The sequence below is a fragment of the Chrysochloris asiatica genome, unplaced genomic scaffold, assembly GCF_000296735.1.
Source record: "Chrysochloris asiatica unplaced genomic scaffold, ChrAsi1.0 scaffold00069, whole genome shotgun sequence".
Lineage (NCBI taxonomy): Eukaryota > Metazoa > Chordata > Mammalia > Afrosoricida > Chrysochloridae > Chrysochloris > Chrysochloris asiatica.
Genome location: NW_006408587.1, coordinates 2,349,093 through 2,370,998, shown reverse-complemented (window position 1 = coordinate 2,370,998; position 21,906 = coordinate 2,349,093). Strand labels below are relative to the sequence as shown.

General features: G+C 38.6%; 1 protein-coding gene across 2 annotated transcripts in view; it reads right to left on the bottom strand.

The window, feature by feature from the left end:
• Nucleotides 1–21,906, bottom strand: part of LOC102830724 (lysophosphatidic acid receptor 1-like) — a 223,045-nt gene that overhangs the window by 103,803 nt on the left and 97,336 nt on the right. The window contains exon 1 of one of the 2 annotated variants that reach the window (XM_006864674.1): nucleotides 13,121–13,165. The exons of the other annotated variant lie outside the window; for it this stretch is intronic. Coding sequence (XP_006864736.1) covers nucleotides 13,121–13,165 — 45 coding nt within the window. Of the gene's footprint in view, nucleotides 1–13,120; nucleotides 13,166–21,906 lie in introns of those variants that run through there. 2 annotated transcript variants of the gene reach the window in all.

The following is a 21,906-nucleotide window of genomic DNA, read 5'->3' as shown; positions in this document are numbered from 1 at the left end:
AAAAAAAAAAAAAAAGAGCACGAGCAAAATATGGGAGTCTAAATCCAGAGAAGCAGTGACACCAGAGATGGGGACATGGAGAAAGGAAGCAATGAGGACTCTAGAATCAAGGGAAGACAGGAACTGAAGGCTGGTGGCCAGGAGGCAGACTTGCAGAATGTGCCCTTTGGTGGTTTAAATTATTATACATTATAAATTATATATGCCTGAGTGTTAAAAAAAAAAAAGAAAAGAAAAAGAACTAAAATGAACCATTACAATGGTTTTTTTGTTTGTGTGTTTTTTTTAAAAAAGCTAAATCGGAACCGACTCGACGGCACTTAACAACAACAACAACAAAAGTAGATAAAGAGAAATACTTTTAACTGATGGCACATGGAGGAGATTATAACCATTGTAATGAAACAAAATATATGATTTGTTGAATGTAAAACTGATGATCTGCCCTGTCAACTTTCATTCAATTCACAATAAAAACTTTTTAAAAAAAAAAAAAAGAGTTGCCTGATACTTGAAAGTTACTTTATTGCTATCCTAAACTTTCAGCAACAAATCTGCTTCATGGCCCTTTCATAACCTTTTTGTGCAATGCTGAGGAGGAAGAAAAAGAGGAAGAACTCCAAGGATATGGACTGTGTAGTGACACAAAGGCAGCTAAATGGGCTCAAGCAAGATAACTGAAAGATATCACAGGCCTGGGCAGTGTTTCGTTCTGCTGTGCCCAGAGTCGCTATGAACTGGAACTGACTCGATGGCACCTAACATCAACAAGGAACTAGGTCTCACCCTTTTATTTTTCTCTAGTCCTGAGAATGTCTAGGATAATTGTTTTTGAAATGGGCTAAGTTTAACCTAAGACGAGCTAAGTGATGCTATACAATTACCAAACAGCATACAGCAAATGAAGGTTGATTTTTTTTAATGACAGTCTTTTTTTTTAATTACAGTAAGGTACAGTTCTTAAGAGACAGAAATCCTCTGAACTATTTAATTATGCTCTTCCCACTTTGGTGTTTATTCACAGAAAAATTGCAATTAAGTTTCAAAGAAATATGGAGAAAGAACATTAGGTATGCAAAAAGGAGAACAAGCAAACAGCACCAAAATCCGCAGTAGGAAGGAGAAAGCCACACCCTCTTTAAAGAATAAAGGAGTAGCTCTATTTATCCTTAAAGACAAAACCCAATGACAAAGGCTATATTCGAAAGAAAAAGAAACAGATGTGACAGGTCTCATCTGCAGTTTATTCTGGGTGTCCCTGTATAATTTTTGTCTTATGAATAGAAAGCTCAAAATGTATCTTCAGATTGCTGAAGATAGCCTCTCAAACTTTATCTGATTTTTTTAAACATAAAAAGGGAATAGATGAATTTAAATTGCAATCTGAGACCAAAATTAACTTCTAAAAGAAACACATTTCAAGGTGGAATAAGACAAAATTTGCAAATGTTTATCTCCACATGCATTTATTCCTGGCAATACATTAGAGTTTTCCATAAAGTGTTTATCTAAATTGCCTTTCCTTTGATGGGTCTTCTGGCACATCGCAAGCACAGCGTATACACAGACCATATGCGGAGGTAACTACTTTCTCCCTCTAGACAACTCCTAGCAAAGTCATGGGGGATAAGGAAGGAGGAACTTATTAAAGGGCTGATACTATACAAAGCACTTAGGCCATTTAAATTGAGGTTTATTATTTTAACTCCAGAGATTGAAAGCTGAAAGAGATTCCAATATTGAAAGATCTCCTAGATAACAGTATACAATAGCCTGCATTTTGAACTAAAAATGTATCTGGATCTAAACCTAAGCATTCTATTTTCTCAATTCAGGTGAAACCAGACTACATTATGTCTTCATTGTGCAGCACTAAAAACATAACTCATACTTAACTAATTGCTCTCACTTTAGTCTAAAAGAAAGCATTTTCAAAATACTGCAATCCCTTACTTTGACCCACTCACTGCTGTTGAGTTGATTCCAGTTAATAATGGACTGAGAGGGCAGAGGGTAGAGTAGAACTGCTCCACAGGGTTTCCAAGATGTAATCTTTACAGGAACAGAAGATAGTCTTATCTTTCTCCCATATAATGGTTGGAAGGCTTGAACTGACAACCTTGTAGTTAGCAGTCCAATGCTTAACCTGCTACACCACCAGGGAACCTTTGTTGTTTTGCCAAGTGCCACTGCGTCAGTTCCTACTGATATTGACCTCGTATTGGACTTCCGAGGAGCGGTTGATGAGCTTGTGGTTAGCAGTCCAGTCCTTATTCTGCAGTACCACACCAGAATCCTGCCATCCAGTATAGAGACTGCTGATGTAACTGCTGCAACCAATGTTATCTATCAGCATACTTTAGAGTCTTCAGCATTTGTCTTATCTTTGTGCTTGTGCTCTTCAACGATAAAATATTCTGGTTGTAATTTCAGTCGATTTCCTTACATAGAGAATTGTTGTTGTTAAGTGCCCTTGAATTGGTTCTGATCCATAGTGACCCTGCATAGGGTTTCTGAGGGGTGGCTGGTGAATCTGAACCACCAACCTTGCAGTTCAAACCAGCCTTATGGTCTAGTGCATTATCCGACAGTGCCACATAAAGAATAACATTGTTACATGCCCTCAAGCCTGTTCCAACTCATAGTTACCCTGAATAGGATTTCTGAGGAGTGCTTGGTAACCTTGAACCACCTACCTTGCGAGTTTCAAGCTGACCTTGCAGTCCAGCGCATTAACCCATAGTGCCACACCAGGTCTCCATATAAAGAACTGTTGTTATGTGCTGAGTCGGTTCTGACTCATAGCGACCCTGCACAGGGTTTCTGAGGCTGTAAATCTTTATGGGAACAGAAAGCCTCATCTTTCTCCCATGGAACAGCTGCTAGTTTCGAACTGCTGACTGTGAGATTAGCAGCCCAATTCGTAACCACTACGCTACCAAAAATGAAATTGCCCTTTTAAGCTTCAAAAAGAAGTTTAGTTTTATACAAGGAAACGAACAAATCTAATCAATTTTTAAAAACAATACTTAAAAAAAACAACCATAAAAGCAACTTAAAAAAAAAAAAAAAACTTGGACAATCTGAATAGAAATTGGTATAAAACATTAGAGAATTGTTTTTCTTTCTATTTGGTAAAACAACAGCACTGTGGCTATGTAAGCAAGTTATTTTTTAGAGATGCATATGGATGTCTGAGGACTGAGGTAAAATGATGAAAGGGATTTGATTTGTTTTAAAATATGTCATTCCCCAAAAATGGGGACAAATGAAGCAAATGTGATGTAATGTTAGAAACTGCTGAATATAGGTGATTAATACATGAATTCATACACTATTCTTATTTTTGTGAACCTCTGTACTGGGAGGTTCTTAAACAATGTCTTTAGCTCTTATACCTCTGATTCAAATAAGGAAGGCATCTTTTTCAACAGTCTTGTACAAGGTATTTTATCCTGTCTAAGCTAAGAAAATGTTTAAGAACCTCCCAGTACAAAGTTCTAAAAATTTCTGTACAACTTACAAAATGACTTAAAGCTCATTTAATGTGGAATTCAGTTGCTTTCATCCGAAAATACCTACTCTCAAATATCAGAAATAAACCCTTCTAAAACATAGACTTTGGAGCATAATGGACTTTGTTAAGAATATCTTTAAAGAATGATGTCTCATAAATATGTCTTCATACAGACAAGTAGACACTAATTGCTGCTGTGAAAAAGAACACCAGAAAAGAACCAGTGGGACAAGCCTTCAAAGTTACGGCTTTAATTAAGTCAAATTGGAAGGATCAAAATATCTTTTGTTTCTTTGACTAAAGGTCAAAATACTTAGCAAGTGAGAGACAGGATGAAATACCTTATACAAGACTGATGGAAAAGATGCCTTCCTTATTAGAATCAGAGGTGTGAGAGCTAAAGACATCTTGAGCTTCTCAGACTCCCTATTCTGGTCTTTAATGCCAGAAGTAGAGTTTTTGAGACAATTTTAAAATGGTTGATTCCACTCCAACCCCCTGCTGAGAATTTGCAATTCACCCCACATACAGGGCACCAGATACTGGACACCAGAATCCAACTTGTTAAAATGTGAATTCTGTATTTGGAGTAGAAATGCAAATTCTCAGCAGGGGGCAGGAACTGTATGAACCTGCTTGAAGCCCTAGTTTGACAAAAATCAAACCACTCGCTCAGGTATATCGACCTTTCCATTTAAAATGAAAATAAAACTTTTCATCTAAAAGGTCACCCTACCCACGGTGACATTATCAACCACAAATAAGAGAACGCTCTAGAAACAAGAACAACAACAACAACAACAAAAATTGCTAATTAAAAAATGGCAAATTCAGTGTGTGTGTTCCCTCTAAACCTCCCCATATCCTCAGGAATTGAACAATTAGTTTAATCTAATGATGACTGTGTAGTAACTGCACATATATCCTTTGGAGCTTCCTTTTGGTAAGGAAATTATCAGCATCTCCATGGGCAGAACTATAAATTACCTCCAAAAAGTGCTGCTGATCTACTTGGTCTCTGCATTTACCTAACTTAGAAAGAGCTACGTACGTGCTTTCTCAGCATGAGAAAACAACACTTCTTATAGTCTAGGAGGAGCTACACAGTGAATACACGTGTGTTCCACTCCAAAGCACAAAGCACATCTTTCACTAATAACAAGCCCAGTAGGCGTAACAATGGAAGCTTTCTTCCCTACTATTGTTTGCAACAATCACAGGCTATTTGTTCATATTAATTAGTTTATATCTAGTGCTAGGCAGCCTTGATTAGAAAAATGCTCTTTGTTATCAAATGAATAGAGTTACAAACAAATCCAAAAGCTTTATTTATTTATTTATTTATTTATATTATTTATTATTATTGGGTTTCCTTTGGAGAAGGACTTTTGGGCCTTTTACACTTGCATGTGGCTTTATCTTTATACAGGCCCTGGAAATCACTCTGAAAGAAAGTTGATATGCCAGACAGTATCAGACTAAGTTCATTCAGTGAACTGTTTATTATGCTTTGCCTATATGGTGGTGATAGAGTCCTGGCATGGTGCAGTGGGTTAATGCGCCAGACTGCAAAGTCGTCTGAACTGCAAGGTCGGCAGTTCATGCTCAGCAGCTTTTCCTCTGAAACCCTTTATAGGGTCGCTATGGGTGGATATCAAAGTTAAGGCACTGCACAACAACAACATGTGGTGGTTGTCAAGAGCCATGGAGTCAGTTCCGACCCATAGCAACCCTGTACAGGGTTACTAAGTAGTGACTGGTGGGTCTGAACTGCTGGCCTTGTGGTTAGCACTCCAGTACTCCTATGGAGAGGTTGTATTTTTAGCTTCTCTGCACCTGGGGAAAATATATAGGAGAGAAGACATCAATATATATAGAGATGGGGCAGAGTTGCATCTAAGGTATGGGATGTGCCCTCTGCACCACTTGAAAGGAAGGCGGAGCCACAACAATCAACAGTTTCCCTTGCCAGCTGTGAGAAATCATTTGTCTATTTAAAACTATTTGCCATAGGCATTATATTCAGCAGATCTGCCTATGCTTACTGGAGTCCTGGTGTGGCACTGTGTGTTAATGTGCTCGACTGCAAAGTTGGTTTGCACCACAAGGTCGGCATTCAAGCTCACCAGCTGCTCCTTGGAAGCCCTATAAAGGGTTACCAAGGGTCGGATCTGACACAGTGGTGCTTAAGAGCAGCAGCAACCTCTACTTAGGGACAAGGGCAAGTCAGCTTTGGACTAAAATTTTGTTTCAGAAATTATGCAAGAGTTGGCATATGCACTATGGTTTAACATAATGGTAGACTTGTGAAGTTGAGAGGCAAACCATAAGTCCTGCAGTGTTAAAATTATTGATCTTTCCCTTTACCACCAGCACCAACAAAAAAGTGCGTCGAGTCCTATACAGGAAGTTAAGTTTCATCCAACAAAGAAACAACTGGAAACATAATTTTAAAAAAAGTGATGGCAAGGGGTAAGTCCTAATGAAACTATAGATTTTTGTTTAAAATAATTAACATTGGTTAAATTGTAACAACTGTTACAGATTGGATGCAAAATGCTAATAGGAGGAACAGTATGCAAGGGGTTGAAAAGATGTAAGAAAAGTCTATATTTTATGCAAAATTTTTCTGTAAACCTAAAACTACCCTAAATGAAGTATGTTAAAAAATAAGATTTAACAACTGAATAACCTGGAGGTCCCACTGTCCATTAGAGGATCCAGGAAGTCTCCATATCTCTCCAGAAATTTTCTTGTGAACTAGTCCTCAGTTTATAGCAGACTCCTTTTCCAAGCAGGCCTGAATCCTCCAATTGTCAGAGGTTACTAATGTTCCCAACATATGGTGAGGAAAATGGGACTCAACTACCCTGGTTGAGGTTAGTAAGTGAACTTGCTCAGCAAAATGTCAGAGTAAGGTTTGAAAACAGGTGTAAATATCCCAAAGCATGTTGGAACTATTAAGCTGCACAGTCTTCTTCAGAATCAGCGTTAAGCTCCTTAATATGGCTTGCAATGCCCTTCAAAATCTTCTCTAACTTTATAACTTAATATCCTGCCCCTGCTACCAGAAGTGTGTTCATACATATTAATCATTGGCTGTTGGGGTAAGGAACTTATCTCTAGTATTTGTCAATTTCTGTCGTGTAAATTCTCCACCACAGTTGATCTCAAGCTACCAGCATGAAGTCAATCAGTTCACAAAATTCCTGGTAATTTAACAATTGATTCTTTTGAACTGGTAGAGCTGTCTCCAAAGTGTGCTCTCACACTCACATGCTCTCTGTCTCTGTCTCTGTTTCTCTCTCTCTCTCAGTTTCTCACACCCCTGATATGTCACTGTAGGATAAACATTGGACTGCCTACCACAAGGTTGGCAGTTCAAACTCAACAACTGCTCCTTGGGAACCTTATACAGGGTCACTATAAGTCAGAACTGCCTCGACAGTACTTATTTTTCTTTCCTACCAGAATAACTCATATTCATGTTTAGCTTCCAGCCTGGTAGTGTTACTTCAACAGGCTTTCACTGATACTACAAATCTTGTGTGGGTGCCCCTTCACTCCTACAGGACCTATACTTCCTGTATCGTCACATTTATGACGCAGCATTGTGGGATTTTGTTTCCTTATCTGTGCTGATCCTCTAAATCTTGTGTGGGGTACCCCTCTTTATCCCTACAGTATCCATACTTTCTGTATCATCACCCTTATGACAAAGCATTGTGGGGTTTTGTTTCCTTATCTGACTATCACTCATAGTGTTTCTAAATTCTGGGGAGAAGGGAGGGGGAAAGAATGTTGTTTAGCTTAGCTTGTTTTTGTTTTTGTTTTTTTGTATCCCCAGTCCTGCTGTACTGCTGATGAACAATATTAATAACTAATGTGTACTGGAGTCCTGCTGTGGTGCTGTGGGTTAATGTGTCAGACTGCAAAGCTGTTTGAACTGCAAGGCAGCGGTTCAAGCTCACCAGCTGCTCCTCGGAAACCCTATACAGGGTCGCTATCGGTCAGAATCGACTCAACGGCAATTCACAACAACGGGGGTTCTGATGTAGTCAAACTTACCAGCCGCTCTACAGGGTTTTGGTATAAGTTGTAAATGACTTGACAACAGGACTTAACAAGAACAGCAGCAATGTATACTGAGCACTCGGTGCCAGACAGGCTTCCAAATTTTACATTTATTTCATTTTATCTTTAAAACAACTCGATGAGGTTGGGTTTATTATATTATTATTATTATGCTCATTTGGGGAATGGAGGCAATGACAGAGTGAAGACCTTCCCCTGGGCCTCAGTAAACATTAAAGATAGAATCTGAACACAGACAGTATGATTCAAGAGTCACTCTCCAGATCTCAGCTACCACATTATTGCTGCATAGGACCTACTCACATTATCACCAGACGGAAACAGTAAATGCTTATCAAAGGGATTGATTTCACAGTAGAAAAGTGCATTAAAACGAAATCTGAGGGATAAATTAAGAAATTCCACATTCTGACAGGAAAAATATTTCCATACAGAAAAATTAAAACCCCAGCTATTAGAGGTTAATTTTTTCTCAGCTGCAAAACTGACAGAGCTATGAGGGAAAAAAAAAATCTGAACTAAAAATTACCTATCAAGACAACTTCAAGTGATACAGGAAATCAACGAAAATACTAAGATATGCAAGAAGTCAGAAAATGCCAACCATGTATGCCTCCCTAAAAATTGCATAAAAGGCAGACAATAGAAAAATGAAAAAGAGACAGAAAGGTGACAAGAGGAAAGAGAATGAACGGTGGAATAACTCACTATAAAGTTAACTGGTATTTACTTATGACATTTAAATTCTGCAATAATATACTAAAACAAATAGTTAAGTATCCAACAATGAATGGAATCCAAATCCTTGTTTCAGAAAAATTACTGAAAATAGAGGACAAGAGAAGGAAAAACCATATACACTTTGATTTTCCAGTTTATAAGTATAGAAATAAAATAAGGAGTATTTTTCAAAACAAAAGTCATCTACTGAACATCATGTAAATTAATAAGAAAATATAGAATTTAGAGTAAGGGGAAAACACAGAAAAAAGTAAGAGATTTTTTTAAGGAATACTATATAAACTCAATCAGACATTTATAATAAATAGGTTAAATTCACCTATTTAAAACAACACCATTCCTTTTCTAAAAAATGAAAACTTGTATTATCTACAAAACAAGGGTCCTAGAATAATTAAAACACAAATTAGTTATATAAATAGAAAATAAAAAATATAGAAAGAGAAAAGCTAACAGAAATTTTTTAATATCATTAAAATTAAGTTCCAGGCAAAAGAAGTTACTAAGATAAAGCTATAAGCCACAGTGTAGTCCTGGTGTGGTGCTATGGGCTAATGCATCAGACTGCAAAGTTGTTTGAGATACAAGGTCGGTGGTTAAAGCTCACCAGTCACTCCTTGGAAACCCTATACAGGGTCGCTATGGGTTAAAACTGACTCAATGGCACTTAACAACAACAACATAAGCCACAGTGAAGGGATTCAACAGGTATACACTAAATAACATCATCATATTAAAACTCAAATACACAAATTGTAATAGATACACAAAAGCTCATTTCTGGACAGTTTCAATAGGTAAAAATAATAATTATCTAAATACCTACAATTTTTTAAGAATGAACATATTCGCTTTTAAGAGCATAAAGCCAGCATAAAAACTGACCAGATGGACACATTATTAAAAACCTTAACGAATCTCAAAAATCTGAATTAGTACAAGACTTACTTTAACCTCTCCATAATAAAATATCACAGGCCATGCGTCAAAGAAAAATTAATTAAAATAAAAAACCAACACAAAATACCCACTTAAAAATTAAGAAATGAAAGAAACTTTAGAGTAAAATACTGATAGCATAAGCTGTCAAGATTTAACGGAAGCACGTGAAGCCACAATCAAAGGGGAGTATGTATTCTTAATATTTCTATGCATACCTCTTTGGATACATGAGCCAAGTGTTGTTGTTTTTTTTCTAATTTAGGTATTAAAATGAGTACAGGGTATATGCAAATATATAAATTTAATAAATACTACTGAATTACCCAGAGTGACAGGTACCAATTTGCCTTCCCACAAAGAATTTACGAGAGTATCCATCTCCCCAAGTGTTTATGTTAAATATGACCTCTTTCTACCTTGGGCAGTGTAAAAAACATTTCAACTAAATGAGTCATTTAAAAATATTTATATTACACACCAGCTGATAGTAGCTTGTGTAAGAGGGAAGATGTGAAGATAAGATGAAACTGCTGACGAATGACAGCAGCAAGACTGGAAAACTGAAATGCTGGCTCCAGAAACATAGGTCAGGGCCTAACTCACTTCACAGAAGGCTAAGAACAGTCATCACCTGGCACAATCACACTGGACTCTGAAATGGTGATCTCAGTAAGAGGCACTAAGTTTCTTTACCTGTTCACCAAATCTCTATGGTACAAAAAGAAAAAATAAAAAATAAAATACTACTGAAGGAACGAGAAAGCACACACTTGAGTTAAATGATGTGCTGAAAAGCAATAGCCTGTTGACCAGAAAGAGCAATGCATGTGGTATTAACGCTAAACAGAAGTCCTGGTATGCTGCTGTGGGTTCATGTGCTAGACTGCAAAGTCGGTTTGAACCGCAAGGTCGATGGTTCAAACTCACCAGCTGCTACCCGGAAACCCTATACAGGGTTACTATGGGTCAGATCTTACTAGAGGGCACTAACAACAACTTAACAACAACAAACACTAAACATCCTGGGATATAATAGTGAGAGCTTTAAATTATTAAAGAAGTGCAAGGACTTTTAGAATACAATAAGGAGTCTTAATCAAATCAATTTGATATGATAAAATCCCAAGGTCTTTTAGAAAGGAAAAAAATATATAGTATTTTTTTCTGATGCCTTGTTCTCTCCTCTTTATGTCCCTGCCTCTCGCTTACATCTATACATACCTACTTTAAATGTATACAAAATTTAGCAGCCTATAAAAATGCTACATTAAAAAAATGTACAACATTTTGTATTATCAATATTCACAAACTGCAATCAAAATATCTGATTCTTTAACTTCAACTTAATAAAAGATCATCGTGGATTAGATGGAACTCACGTTCTAGAAAGAAAAGAGGGAGGAAGGGTAAAACGGAAACTACACGTGTTGAGACAAATATTATGTGCTTTGCATATCCTCTTTGCTGTTAGTTGCTGTCAAGTCAGTTCCAGCTCACAACATTACTATGTACTACAGAACGAAACCCAGCCAATCCGGCACCACTTGCACTGCTGTTGCTGTATTTGAGCGCATTGTTCTGCCAGTGTGTCAATCCGTCTTGTTAAGGGTTTTCTATTTGCTGACTTTCTACTTTACCAAGCCTGGTGTCCTTCTCCAGGGACTGGTCCCTCCTGATAACATGTCCAAAGTACATGAGACGATGTCTCATCATCCTTGCTTCTAGGGAGCCTTCTAGCTGTACTCCTTCTAAGATTTATAAAATCATCCTATGAGGTATGATTACATGAGAAGAAGTTGAGGCTGAGAAAGGTTGATGTGACTAAGACTCCTTATGAGGCAATCAGAGGAACAGGAATGTGAGCTCAGACCTACGGACTCCAAACCCTATCTCCTCATTGTACCATTCTTTCTGCTGAAGCTGATAGAGTCCAGTTTGTAAAATAATCTGAAAACAGACGACACTCCTACCATATTACTGATACTGCACTGAACAGAAAAAGTTAACAACCCATATGACAGCTGTTCAGCAGTGTCTGGGATTGAATTTTGTTTTAAAAGTTTCTGGAATAGGAGGTCAAGGCAAAATAAGGAGGAGGAGGAGAATAAGAGAAAAGAAGGAAGAGTAGAAAGAGGGTGATCAAGAGAACAGCACAGCATTCAGGAAACTTATTACAAGCACATCTGGTATGATGGATATCATTAAACCCCAAAGAATCAAGGGAGGAAAAACAGCAGGTCTTACCATTGGTCATCTTGATTTGAAATTGGATGCCTATAGTAATAGTCAGTCATCTTAAGCATTGAAAACCATCCTAAGCAATGAAAATTCTCATAAACAGAGGCCGGTTCACTAAAATCACTTGTTCATCGTTCCAGCTGGTTCCTGAACTCAATGGCACCTACCTCACAAAAAGCACTATTATCCAATTGCACACCAAATGATAGTCATTGTTGTTGTTTTGTTGTTGTTAAATGGCATCGTGTTGGTTCCAACTCATAGCAACCCTAGAGTTTCTGAGGCTTTAAATCTTTAAATATTTGTGGCAGCCAAACGCCTCATCTTTCTCCCATGAAGTAATTTAGAGGGAGATGTATGATACCTAGGCCAAACACACTTTCAAAAACTCAGTTTATGAACATCAGACTTCCAGACAGTGAGTAACCCTTTACTGTTATAAATTTACTCTCACTTTAAATCAGACCGTGACGTTGTTGTTGTTAAGTGCCATTGAGTTGGTTCTGACTCTGAGCAATCCTGTATAAGGTTTTTGAGGAGCAGTTGATGGGGTTGAACTGTCGACCTTCTGGTTAACAGTCCAGTGTTTATCCTACAGCAACACTACACCAGAACTAGCCATTTAATGTTAAGTAAATTTGTTTTCACTTTGAATCAGACTGTTTTACATACGGTTTTGTTCAACATGACTGGGCTAGTATTTTCAGTGATTTGGCAATTAAGATGTAGTAATCTCCATGGTGTTCTGGCGTTTAGACTGCAAAGGCATTTGAACTGCAAGTTCAGTGGTTCAAGCTCACCAGCTGCTCCCTGGAAACCCTATACAGGGTCACTATGGATGAGAGTCGACTCAACTGCACTGAACAACAACTATTCCCCATGATAAGTGTGAGTAAACTGCTGTGAGTAAACAATTAGCAAAAAGGACTTTTCCTCACAGTTGTGGTCTGCTTCCAATATAATGGACCCTCGGGCAAAGCTTAGTAGCTTTTTGCTGGGTCTGGACATTGCATGTGGCTTGCCATCTGATCTTCAGTTATTTGGATTAGAGCTAGTGTCCTGCTGAACTGCCTGCCAATCCTAGGAGTCACCAGTAACCTGCCATCTTACCTGCCGACCTTGGATTCATTTGCCTCTGCAGCCAGAAACCTGTCATCCAACCAGCCAATCTTGGGTTCATCAGCAACAGGAGTCAAGAGAAGCCTATGTCTGACCCACAGACTTGAAACGTACCTACCTCTACAACTGTGTGAGCCACTTCCTTGACATAAACACACATGCATGCATGTGTGTATACGTTTCACTGGTTTTGCTTCTCCTGAGAACCCAGGCTAAGATACAGACCAAGCCCTACTGAAAACAAATTCTTTATCACAACCGCCTTCACATGCTGTACCTGTAGCTTTTAAATCATAGAAAGCTTTCACTGAGATACTGCTAAATAAGAAACATATGTACTTGTCCCAATTTACCTGCAAATTCAACTGAAAGACAAATTTAGAAATAGATCTCATTCATAATCTGGGGACTATCTGTATTTAAGAAAACTATCATTAACCCAAACCTTTACTAGTTTGAGATGCTTACCTCAGGCTGTGAAATTACAGGAGTAGAAGTAGGGCCAGCCTCCATGGTTATAGTTGTGGGAGATGAACTAGCCCCCAGCACTATGGCACTGGACATAGGACTCAAATTCTTGTGGATGCTGATGAGAGAGCCGTCATGCCAGGAAAAACTGTTTGCCTGGACAAAGGAAGGGAAATTCAGATTTAGCCAAAGTAGGTTAGTTCATTAACCAGAAGAAGCAAAATCCCTTTGACCAAAAGCCAACTTCCAACTTAACAAAAAAGATAACCATGGTAGGTAACTTATCAAATCTAAAGCCATAACTTCTGTACCAATTTGTCCAAATGGTACTAAGCTGATGTATTTTCCTGTTTGAAGACATTGGGCAAGTCACATAACATCCAAAGAACTGAAATGACTTCTCTGAATTTTAAATTTTGATTTCTATTCTGCCTTTGTATATTACCTTTCATACTGTGGTTTTATTTACTTTAAATTGTTTAGAGCTGTGGTGTCTTCCATTTTCTTCCCTTTTGTCAGAGCATTTTTTTTTTTTTTTAAATAAGTAGTAAAGCTGTCAAGCTATCTTGAAATTAGAGTACACAAAGAATCTTAGAAACCTTAGAAGACACTAATGTTCTCTCCTTAGTCCCAGTTTCAGAGGGAAAAGTCATCACACTATAAGTGTAATGAAGAGCCCAGGAGAAAGGCATGAGTATACGGGCGTTCTTCCTTTTTCATGATGGCGGCTGGAATGCTAAGCCTACCCACAGAAAATTCTAGGCCCTCTGGTATGCCATTTTGTACTGAACTTTACAAAGATATCATTTTGTGCCACTCTCTTTTGTTTTCCTTTTGCCATCTCATGTATTTGTTACTTCCTTTTACCCTATTTTATGTGTTGTTGGTGTGGTCAAGTGTTGTCATGTCTGTTCTGACTCACAGCAGAACCCTATATAGGGTTTCTGAGGCTTTAAATCTTGACAGGCGCAGAAAGCCTCATCTATTACATGAAGTGGACAGAAATAGTATGATAACAAAAACAAGAGGATAAGTGAAAATCTGTTGTTAAAAACTCATTCAGCATGCATGTATTCAGTATCATTTCGGCACAACTAAACAATTAAGCAACATAATCTATAAACAGTTTTGTCACCTAGAGGATGAACACCTAATAAGGTGTTCCTGAGTGGTGCACATGGTTAAGTGTTCAACTACTAGCCAAATGGTTGGTGGTTCAAACCCACCTTGGGTGACTCATGACAGGCCTACTGATCTGCTTCCAAAGGTCACAGCCTTGAAAACTCTAAGGAATACTTCTACTCTGCACACATGGGGTCGATGTTACTTGGAATAATCAGACAGCAACGAGTAACAACAGTCTATAGTAAGGAGAGTTTAGATACACATGGGTGTGAACCAGGAAACAGATGCAGCATATGGCATTCTCACTAACAGAACAGGGAATGCAGAAAAACTGGGTTTAACAAAAACCTACTAGGTGTTGGGTATTGGAACAGTCATTTCTAATACAGATATGGCTAACTGATTTCACAGATGAAAACTCAAGCGAGCTGAGAGTAGAAACCAGTTTCAATTCCAGAGCCCAAACTTTTTCCATAGACTAATCTTCTAGGTGAACAAAACTCAAAAAGAGGTGTAAAGTTCTTAGCGTCTTTATAAGCATAAATTTCAGATGGTCCAGAAGAAAGCAGGATAAAAGGCATACGTCATTCAAGATAACTATGTTCCTGAAACAGAGAGCCTTGTATTGCTCTCATGGTTCTAAAACTTTATAATGTGTCCCCAGTTTTGATTTATGGGACATATCCTTGAGATATACAATGGACACTAGGTTGTTAGTTTCTTCATTTAAAGAAAGTAAGACTGAAAATTAACTGTCTTCCCCTAAAGCACTCTAAATACATCTACTTTTGAGCCTTTCGTTGAGTCTGTTCCCAACTAAGTGCTGTCAAGTCGGTTCTTACTCATAGTGACCCTGCACAGGGTTTTTGGGGAGTAACTGGAGAGTTTGCACCACCAACCTTGTGGTTCAAACCAACCTGTGGTTGTGGTACTTATCCTCAGTGCCACACCAGGACTCCGTTCCCATTTTACAAGACCTTTTATAAAATAGTGTCATTTTACTTTATCAGCACATGCAAGCTCTAAACAATACTATCACAGAGCTCTCTCTGGCTAAGGGTATCTTAAAATTACATTTATGAAACTTCACTCACTTTACAACTTATTTATAAAACGGCTCAAATCATGGAGCAACTGGGATGTATGATAAAGTGGACCTATTGCTGTTGTTAAGTGCTGGCGAGTCAGTTCCAACTCACAGTGACTCTGTATAAGGTATCCAAGGAGCAGCTGGTAGGTTTCAACTGCCAACCTTGTGGTTCCCAGTCCAGTGTTTATCCTATAGTGCCACACCAGGAATCCAAGTGGACCATACCCTTATGTAATAATATCATTCAAACTCTGCCAGAGTAACCTGCTTCCCTATGACATCATAGTCTACTGCCATCTCAGAATCCCAGACTACATACTACAGAATTCCACAGGAAGTTTTGAAGAATTATGAGCTTCCTTGCATTCTTCCAAGTACATGGATATCTGTCCTGTGCAACTCTTCTGACCTGCCACCAATCTGCTATCAATTTAACTCTTCTTTTCCTTTGTTTCAGCTACAGAAAACCATAAAGCAATCTGAGTTGGTTCTGTTAACACCAGGCTCTCCAACTGCCTTTGGACCATTGCCGCTCCTTCCCTTCTTCTTCCCTTGTTGTTGTTAGGTGCTACAGAGTCAGCACCAACTCATAGTGACCCTATGCACAACAGAACAAAACACTGCCCAATCCTGGGCCAACCTCACAATTGTTGCCACGCTTGAGGCCACTGATGCTGTCACTCTGCCAATCTATCTCACTGGGGGTTTTCTTTTTCTCTTTTTCACCTTACCAAACATGATCGCCTTCTCCAGGTCCCTCCTGACAATATGTCTGAAGTATGAGAGACAAAGTTTGGTCATCCTGGCCTCCAGGGAGAACTCTGGCTGCACTTCTTCCAAATGGATCTATTGGTTCTTTTGGAAGCCCATGGCACTTTCAATATTCTCCTCCAACACCATTACTCAAAAGCATCAATTCTTCTACAGTCTTCCTTATTCACTGTCCAGCTTTTGCATGCATATGAGGTTACTGAAAATACCATGGCTTGGGTCAGGTGCACCTGAGTCCTTAAGCTGACATCTTTGCTCTTCAACACTTTTAAAAAGGTCTTGTGCAACACATTTGCCTAATGTAATACATCGTTTGATTTCTTGACTGCTGCTTCCATGAGTATTGATAGTTGATCCAAAAAGAATGAAGTCCTTCAATCTTTTCTCCATTGATAAGAATGTTGTTTATTGGTCCTGTGGTGAGGATTTTTTGTTTTCTTTACATTGAGATGCAATCCATACCAAAGCCTGTGCTCTTTGATCTTCATCAGTAAATGTTTTAAGTCCTCTTCACTTTCAGCAAGGTTGTATCATCTGCATATCATAGGTTGTTAATGAGTTTTCCTAGAATCCTGATGCCACGTTTTTCTTCATGGAACCCAGCTTCTCAGATTATTTGCTCAGCATACAGGTTGAATAAGTATAGTGAATAAAATATAATTCTGTCACACACCTTTCTTAATTTTAAACCATTCAGTGTTCCCATGTTCTGTTCAAACAACTGCCTCTTGGTCCATGTACAGATTCCTCATGAGCACAATTAAGTGTTCCAGAATGCTCATACTTCACAATGTTGTCCATAGCTTCTCATGATCCACACAGTTGAAATCCTTTGTATAGCCAGTAAAGCACAGGTAAACATCTTTCTGGAATTCTCTGCTTTTAGCCAAGATCCATCTGATTTCAGCAATGATATCCCTCATTCCACAGCCTCTTCTGAATCCAGCTTGAACCTCTGGAAGTTCTCTGTCAATGTATGCTTGCAGCTGTTTCTGTATTACCTTTAGTAAAACTTTACTCACGTGGGATATCAAAGATACTGTTTGATGATTTCCTCATTCCATTGGGTCACCTCTCTGGAATGGGCACAAATATGGATCTCTTCTTCCCTAGCTGACTGCATTTTCCATTCTCCTAGGCAACTCTTCTAACCTATGTTGTTGTTGTTGTTGTTGTTGTTAAAGTGCTGTAGAGCTGATTTGCAATTCATACCAACCCCATGTGGCAGAATAGAACTGGCCCAAAAGGTTTTCTCAACTGTAATCTTCAAGGAAGCACATTCCCAGGTCTTTCTTCCTCAAAGTCACTGGCTGGATTCAAATCACCAGCTTTTGGCTAGAAGCCATGCATTTAATGGTTGGGCCACTACAACTCCTCTAACCTATTTTTTTCTTCTCAAAACAGAACTACCTCTAACTCCCCTCACTTTAAAAAAAAATGAGCTTTACCATTTATTTTTTATCTATTCATTCATTCATTGCCTTAAAGGTCATTGAGAATGACTTTACTCAATGCCCCTCCTTCTTACCAAGACCCAGGTGATAGAGTGGGGTATGCGTTGGGCTATTAACCACAAGGTCAGCAGTTTGAATCCACCAACCACTCCATAGGAGAATGATGAGGCTTCCTGCTCCAGTAAGAATTTACAGTCTCAGAAACCCTATACAGGGTCACTATGTCAGAACTGACTCAACAGTACACAGAAACAGCACAGTTCACAACATATATAAAATACAATTTCCAAATAAAAAAGCCAGGGTAGGCTCATTTCTCTGTATCAGATTATCATAGAAATAACCAGTCACTATAAAAATGGAAAATATCATGCATCCTTCCTAGAAACTACAGATGGATCCCAGCTATTGCTCAAAAGTTCCAGAAAGATACGGTAAAAAGAACCAACATGAGAGACTGGGAGAAGGACTAAGACTGCGGTTGTGTGGAACTGCAACTACATAGAAAGGAAACAAACAGGACTCCAATGGGCCCATAACAGCACCTTTAGTTCTAAGAGCTGAGGTAGCAGTCAGCCTGTACTTTTAGAATACACCAACTCTCTTCAGAAGGCATTCCTGGCTCCAGGGGCAAATCGAGTTAAGTCATCCTGGGCTGTATTTACTTCTGATTTGCATGTGGACAAGATGACTGCCCCAGAAACCATGTGGGTGAGTAAAATACAACTAGCTGGCTTCTTACAAGGGCAGTCATGCCAGGTGACAGTACCCTTGCTCATTACTAAGTGCCACACCAAACACTGAAAAGACACGCTTTGGTTCAGAGGTAAACTTCCCTTGGACTATTTCTGGAACTGATGCTGCCTCCCTCCTCAGGCCTCCTAGGGAGATGAATTGGTAAATTAATCTTCTATAAATCTTACCTTTTTCTTTACCTGGATTTGAGTCAAAAAATGACTCATATAGTCTCTTGAGAGAACAGAGAAATACCCAGTACTGAATATGCATATGCTTCCCTCTCTAAGAGGAAGAGAGAAAAATCCAAATTCACCAAGCAAATGAAATACTATGGATTAAAAGAAAGGATAAATCTAGAATCATAATATTTAAGAAATTGCTATTCGATACGAAAGAAAAAATTTTTAAAGTTTCTTATTCATGTTTGTAAAATTCTGAGGACATAGCAGCATCTTTGAAAATAGGACAGGTGGTCATAAAAATCAGGAAACAGTGTACATTAACCAAAAAGTAAAAACTAAAAATCTGAATTTTAAGCTTGAATTAAGGCAGAGGTCCAAGAAAGAGGGGAGGGGGATAATATTGGCAAAGATTTTAGAGTTATCAATGGGAGCAAGGTGGTGTCATACAATTAGCACTGTCTGCAAACCACAAGGTCGGTAGTTCAAGCCCACCAGCTGTTCCATAAGAGAAAGGTGAGACTTTCTGCTCCCACAAAGATCTAAAGCCTTAGAAATCCTATACATGGTCACTATGAGTTGGAACCAACTCAATGACACTTAACTAAACATAAGAACAAAATATACTAAAGAAGAAAAGATATCACAAAACCAAAATCAGGAAAGGATAAATTTATCCTTAAATATTTAGAAAAGTGTTACAGAGATACAAAACAACTAAGATGAAATGGGGGGAAATTGGACTCGCAACTTGTGTATTATTTTGCAAATACTTCTGTCTGGTAGGAGTCGAATACCAAAAAATACTGAACCTCAAACTTGGAGAAGAATTATGAGATACTGAAGGGCTAGACAAAAGCTGAATATTGTCTTTCTTGGTATCTGTTCCCTGCTCAGTTTCATACCATCTAACACTGGGACTAAAGATTCTTCTCTGTGGCATATGAGTAGATGAGATTTACAAATAATAATAATAATGAGACGAAATATTGTGCAGACAAGCAAAAACAGGATGCTTAAAAATTGGTCATTCAAAATTCAATAGAAAGTTGGGATATACAGCTAAGAAATTTCCCTGAAAGTGCAGCAAAGAAAACATGAGACAATAGAAGAAAAACAAATATTTTCAGGAATACAAAGTCATAAACTTGTAGACTCTAAGGAAGGACCCACTGAGGGCCTGCGTATCTGTGAATGTGAATACATATTAATATGCCCAACAAAACGATGAGATGTTTAAGTGCGAGGCCTAAAACCCTCCAATCATCTGTAGTTTGTCACACTGTGGTGGACTGGGTATTGCTGTGATGCTGAAAGTTATGCCACTGGTATTTTAAGTACCAGTGGGGTTAGCCATGGTACTTAAAATTTCAGCTGAATTTCCAGACTAGGAAGGAGAGGGCAGACTACTTCTGAATGCTTAGCCAATGAAAATCTTATTAATAACAGCAGAACATAAATATTATAAACAGCTGAAGAACATTGTCAGATACAATGTTGGAAGGTAAGTCCCTCAGGTTGGGAGAATCTCAAAATATGATTGCGTAAGAGCTGCCCCCCTCCCCCGCAAAGTAAAGTTGACCAGAACAATGTGAATGGATCAAAGCTTTCAGGACCTTCATTTGTCAGTTTGTCATATTATGGTAATGTACATGTTGCTGTAAGCTATGCCACTGGTATTTTAAGTCCCAGCAGGGTTACTGAGGGTTGACAGGTTTTAACTGAGTTTTCAGACTAAGAATGAGACGCAGATTACTTCTGAACAATTGTTGTTGTTGTTGTCATGTGCCATCGAGTCGGAACCGACTCATAGCGACCCCATGCACAGCAGAACGAAACAATGTTCGATCCTGGGCTGACAATTAGCCACTGAAAACCTTCTGAAAGCCGTGGAACACTATCAGATAGCACACCAGAGTCTTGTCAGACCCAGTGCCAGAAGATGAGCCCCACAAGTTGGAAGGCACTCAAAACACAACTGGAGAAGAAGTGCCTCCTCAAAGTGGAGGTGACCATGATAATGCAAAGGAAGTAACGCTTTGGGGGCTTTCATTTGCTGATGGGGCACAAATAAAAATGAGGAAAAACAGTTGCAAACATCCATTAATAATCAGAACATGGAATGTGAGAAGTATGAATCTAAACATATTTTAAGGTTTCAAAATGAAATAGAATGCATAAAGATCAACATCCTAGTAGACATTAGAGAGCTGAAATCAACTGGTACTGGTGATTTTGAATCCAACAATCATATGGGTTACTACGCCAGGAATAAAAACTTCTGAGGAAAGTTATCACTTTGATCAACAAAAAGAAAATTTTAAGATCTAAGATCTATCTTGAAGTACAATGCTGTCTGTCATAGGAAAGTATACCTATGACTACAAGGAAAACCAGAATCCTGGTGTGGTGTTATAGGATTAGTACTTGATTACAATGTCAGTTTGAACCACAAGGTCAGCAGTTCAAATCCACCATCCACTACTTCTTGTTGTTAGGTGCCACTGAGACAGTACCAACACATAGCAACCCTATACACAACAGAACAAAACATTGCGCAGTCCTACACCAACCTCACAATTGTTGCTACGCCTGAGCCCATTCCTACTGCCATTGTGCCACTCCGTCACATTGGGGATATTCCTTTTTTTCGCCGACCCTCCACTTTACCAAACAAGATTTCCTTCTCCAGGTACTGATCCCTCTTGATAATAGGTCTGAAGTAGGAGAGACAAAGTCTGGCCATCCCAGGCTTCCAAGAAGCACTCGTGCTGTACTTCCTCCAACACAGATCTGTTTGTTCTTTTGGCATCCATGCTACTTTTAATATTCTCATACAACACCAAAACTCAAATGCATCAATTATTCTATGGTCTTCCTTATTCACTGGCCAACTTTCACATGAATATGAGGTTAACTGAAAACACCATGGCTTGGATCAGGCGCACCTTAGTCCTAAAATTGACAGCTTTGCTCTTCAGCATTTTAAAGAGGTCCCGTGCAGCTGATTTGCCTGCTGCTCCATGAGTGTTGATGGTTGATCCAAGCAAAATAAAGTCTGATAATTTCAATCTTTTCCCTATTCATCTTGATGTTATTTATTGGTTCAGCAGAGAGGATTTTTGTTTTCTTTATGTTGAGGTACAACCCATATCAATCTTCATCAGTGAGTATTTTAAGTCTTCACCTTTAGCAAGCAAGTTTGAATCATCTGCATACAGCAAGTTGTTAATGAGTCTTTGAGCCACATTTTTCTTCTAATTATTTGCTCAGCATACAGATTGACTTAAGTATGGTGAAAGAAAACAACTCTGATACATACCTTTCCTAACTGTAAGCCATTCCGTGTTCCCATGTTCTGTTTGAACAACTGCCTCTTGGTCCACGTACAGATTCCTCATGAGCACAATTAAGTGTCCCAGAATACTC